Below are 3719 nucleotides of genomic sequence, written 5' to 3'. Positions count from 1 at the left end.
AGCAAACACATTGAGCTCGATGTTCACTTTGTGCGCGAGAAGGTTCAGTTGGGTCAGCTTCGTATTCTTCACGTACCGACTACCCAACAGTTCGCCGACATCATGACCAAGGGGGTGCCAACTGCTGCATTCCAGGAGTTTCGTTCCAGTCTTTGCATCGCCGATGCCGACGCTTCGATTGCGGGGTGTTGAACTGTGACATATCTGTATTTATTACCGACTGATTCTCCTATCATCTCTAGCCTTGTATAGGTTAACTCCTAGAAATATTGTAGGGTTAGTTGGCTTGTCACGCAAAACATCACCTATAATGTAACAGACTCTGATGAATACAATTGAGTTGCATCCTATAGTATTCTACAGTTATAAGCAAACCGATCTTATTTTTTGTGTAGGCTAGCTCCCGATTGTGATACAGCTTGAGGGGTCAGCAGGCACCTGCCCGGAATCCGAGTCTACCACCCCTGACATCGTACAACATCTCCAACGTTCTCATCTGGACATTACCGAGGAACCCGACGTAATCATCTAGCCCGGACTCGGTGAAGGCCAGACAACCATCCAACAGAACCCCGTTAGGGACATCGAGGTCGACCGTGACGCCGCCGGTGAACGTGAGAGCGACCTTGGGCACGGTGATGTTGCTGTATCCGGTGAAGTTGTAGCATGTGTCGTACTCGTCGCTCGGGATGAGCGGGTAAGCCGCCATGGCCGCCCGGAACGCGGACTGCAGTTCCGCATAGGGCGTCGATGGCAGATGTGAGATGATATTGCCGCAGTCCACGATCAGGCCCCCCTCGAACACCTTTGGCGGTATACGGAGCTGCTTCCCGCCGACGCTGATGCCGGTGAGCTTCACCAGGTAGAAGGTAGCGTAATCCATGAAGGGGGTCATGGGCGTGAAGGAGAAGCCCGAGGTGTTGCTGGGCGCGCCGAGGGCGAGGAACCCGGTGCCGCTGCTCACCGGCGGGAGGCAGTAGGAGAAAGAGCCGCCGTAGACCGCGGAGGTCTGAACCGGGAGCGACTCAGGCGCGCCACCGAGCCCGAGCAGGCCGTCGGACTTGTCGTCGGAGCCAATCTGCTTGTATGCACAGCCGAAATGGAAGTCCTTGATGACGACGCCGGGCGCCATCGTGAGCGCCTCGTTGCTGTACACGCCCCTGGTCTTTAATCCTCCTCCGTACTCGACTCGATACCCGCACTGGGACTGGGTGCCATTGCCATTCATGCTGCAGCCATTGTCGAAGTGGTCGGATTGGAGGCTCTTGCACAGGTCGGAGCCGCAGGGGATGGGAGCGTACGTGGACGACTTGCGCGGGTCGAACAAGGGATCCTTCTGAGGGTAGCAGTCGGTGGAGTTGCATGGTGCGCACTGCACCCATGACAGGTCGCTGCCGGTGTCCATGAGGAGGACCTGCTCCACGGCCGGCGTGCCCAGGCCCAACGTCACCACGTACTCTTGCGAGTCCATGGAGGTGTCCAGGTGCGCCGGGATGCTCACCTTGCCCTCCTGCTCCTGCATCTCTATGGTGGTGGTGGTGTCCCTCCCCCTCAGCGCTCGGCTCATGATGTAGTCTGCACGGACGCGGCTTCTGTGAAGCGCCTCGGCGAAAGATGATGGCTTGTCGGTGGACGGCGACTTGGCGCAGGGTCCGTGCCTGTGCACCAGCGGCGCAGCGGCGCCGGCGCGGTCTGGCCGCGGCGTCACTGAAAGAAACATCCGAGTGTCATACGACTGTTCTTAACATGCAGATCGGTTAACGTAGAAAATTATGCCATGCTCAATTCATGCATGTACGTACCTGTGGAGGTGGAGCAGACATCTTGTGTCTGAAATGACCTGGTTGACACCACAATGAAGCTTTGCTTACCGTCGCCTGCAGCAGAAATGGTGGAAAGGTAGCTGCCAAATACGACCAGGAGGATACACAAGAACAAGGGAGAAGCCATTGGAAGTTACAGTAGTATACACCGGGCTTGTTTAACCCAGTCTAGCTAGGACGCCCAAATTTATACACCAAGCACACGTACAAGAATCTATGTGGGATTGACTGAACAATCACGAAAAAGGAGAATGGGAAGATTATACCAAGGATGAGGTGGAGCCGCCGATGTGTTTACACTCGTCTTAGTAGTACGTAGATAAAACAAGGATTGTGACTATTTTTGCCATATATTGCCACATGATTTTTGCCACACTTGCCTTAGTTGAGTTGCTTAAATTATTAGCCATACTTTGACTTGCCTAAGGGAATCTTGCCACACTTTTTATGTCTATGACATGTGGGGTTTACTGCTCATAAAAAAATTCTTGCCTTAGGTGTAGCTAGAACCAAACACCTAGCTAACTTGGTCAAATTTGCCTAAGGTTAGGTGTGGCAAAGTGTGGCAAGGTGTGGCTGAGAACCAAACAGCCCCTTAGTAACTTTCTCTCCTCGAGTTAACCCGCACTCCTTTGTCATGTACGTTCACTGCCCGCTTCCTACCTTGTAACTAGAGTGCAATTTATACTTAGAGTCCAACTTCTAACCACACTTAGGCTAAACCTTCACTTTTTTAATGCCCCTTATTTTGGACCCTACGCTTGTTTGCTAACACGAGATAACGGGGATCTCACACTAGTAATGACAGTATTCGTGGGATCTTGTAAAACTGTACTCTCCCTTATTTAATATATAAGGCAAATATTTTGCCTTCGTTTCGAAAAAAAAGCTGAAGCAAGCCACGAGCGACATGGTAGGAAATGTACCGTCTTCTATAATTTCCACATGAATTTGGTGTTTAAATGCTTCAACAAAATAAAGCATGCTTCAACATTTGATGTTTATCCAGAGTTTGCACATTTGAAATAGTGCATCGATTGTTCTGTATAAACATGTTTATGTGGTCATCTGTTTTTTTTCCTAATAATCAACTTAATTATTAATTTCTAGACTATACAGGAAAACAAGCCTTTACTTGCATGATGTTCCTTTGGCTGGCTGTGATTTGATCCGATTCCATTTTTCACAATTCAATTTCCTTGAGTATGTTCGCTTATATTTCTTGTCTATATTGAGGGACCATAGTGTGAATTGTCAAAAAACTAGAGATTTCTGACGCCTACATCTTTGTAATATTTCTATAAATATTTTTGTCAAAAATAGACGGGTGCGATAACGTGTGCCATCATGATCTAGTACACACATGAGACTAATCATGTTTGTTAAGTGAATACACAAGTTATTAGTCCCATTGGCATCTATGTGCGTGGATCGAGGCACGGAAGTGAATATGACTCCAGCATGGTGAAAACAAGAAAAGAAGCATAGCTTTTTGGGTTAAATCTTGAGTTATAGGGATCCCTCTCCCCGTACTTTTTGTAGATAAGGTTTCGTTGTACATGGCCCCCACTCACCAGCCACAGTGATAGGCCTTCAGTGGTAACCTTATAGAAGGTTTGTCCGGTTTCTCTGGGTTTTTGAGCTGTTTTTTTTCATGTTTTTCTATTCTTTTCCTTTTCCTATTTTCTATTTCCTTTTCAATTTAAAAAACTGAATTTTTATAAAAACATTCTGAGCATTTTTAAATTCATGAACATTTTTTAAAAATTCATGATTTGTTTCAATTACATGATCATATTTCAAATTCATGAACTTTCTTAAAGATGTGAACATTTTTCAGAAAAAATGCTAACACTAATAAAAGGATCATTAAAGAATAAAACACCATAGATTGTA

General features: G+C 47.3%; 1 protein-coding gene across 1 annotated transcript; it reads right to left on the bottom strand.

The window, feature by feature from the left end:
* Window positions 1-427: 427 nt before the first annotated feature.
* On the bottom strand, window positions 428-1950 carry LOC109754141 (aspartyl protease family protein At5g10770-like). The gene is made up of 3 exons (XM_073503838.1): window positions 1872-1950; window positions 1523-1707; window positions 428-1453 (listed from the first exon to the last, which is right to left on the bottom strand). Exons 1-3 carry the CDS (start codon window positions 1948-1950, stop codon window positions 428-430), a joined length of 1290 nt encoding a protein of 429 aa, XP_073359939.1.
* Window positions 1951-3719: the final 1769 nt, after the last annotated feature.

This window comes from Aegilops tauschii, chromosome 7, assembly GCF_002575655.3.
Source record: "Aegilops tauschii subsp. strangulata cultivar AL8/78 chromosome 7, Aet v6.0, whole genome shotgun sequence".
Classification (NCBI taxonomy): domain Eukaryota; kingdom Viridiplantae; phylum Streptophyta; class Magnoliopsida; order Poales; family Poaceae; genus Aegilops; species Aegilops tauschii.
Note: the sequence above shows the minus strand (reverse complement) of the source record. Positions and strands in the feature narration are given on the sequence as shown.

Excerpts from the sequence above, each read along its gene's own strand:
- LOC109754141 (XM_073503838.1), bottom strand. The coding sequence starts at position 1,950 with ATGGCTTCTCCCTTGTTCTTGTGTATCCTCCTGGTCGTATTTGGCAGC. Across the intron at positions 1,708-1,871 it reads CATTTCTGCTGCAGGCGACG|TGACGCCGCGGCCAGACCGC; the intron begins GTAAGCAAAGCT and ends TGTTTCTTTCAG. Across the intron at positions 1,454-1,522 it reads ACACCACCACCACCATAGAG|GTGGTGACGTTGGGCCTGGG; the intron begins ATGCAGGAGCAG and ends TCGCAAGAGTAC.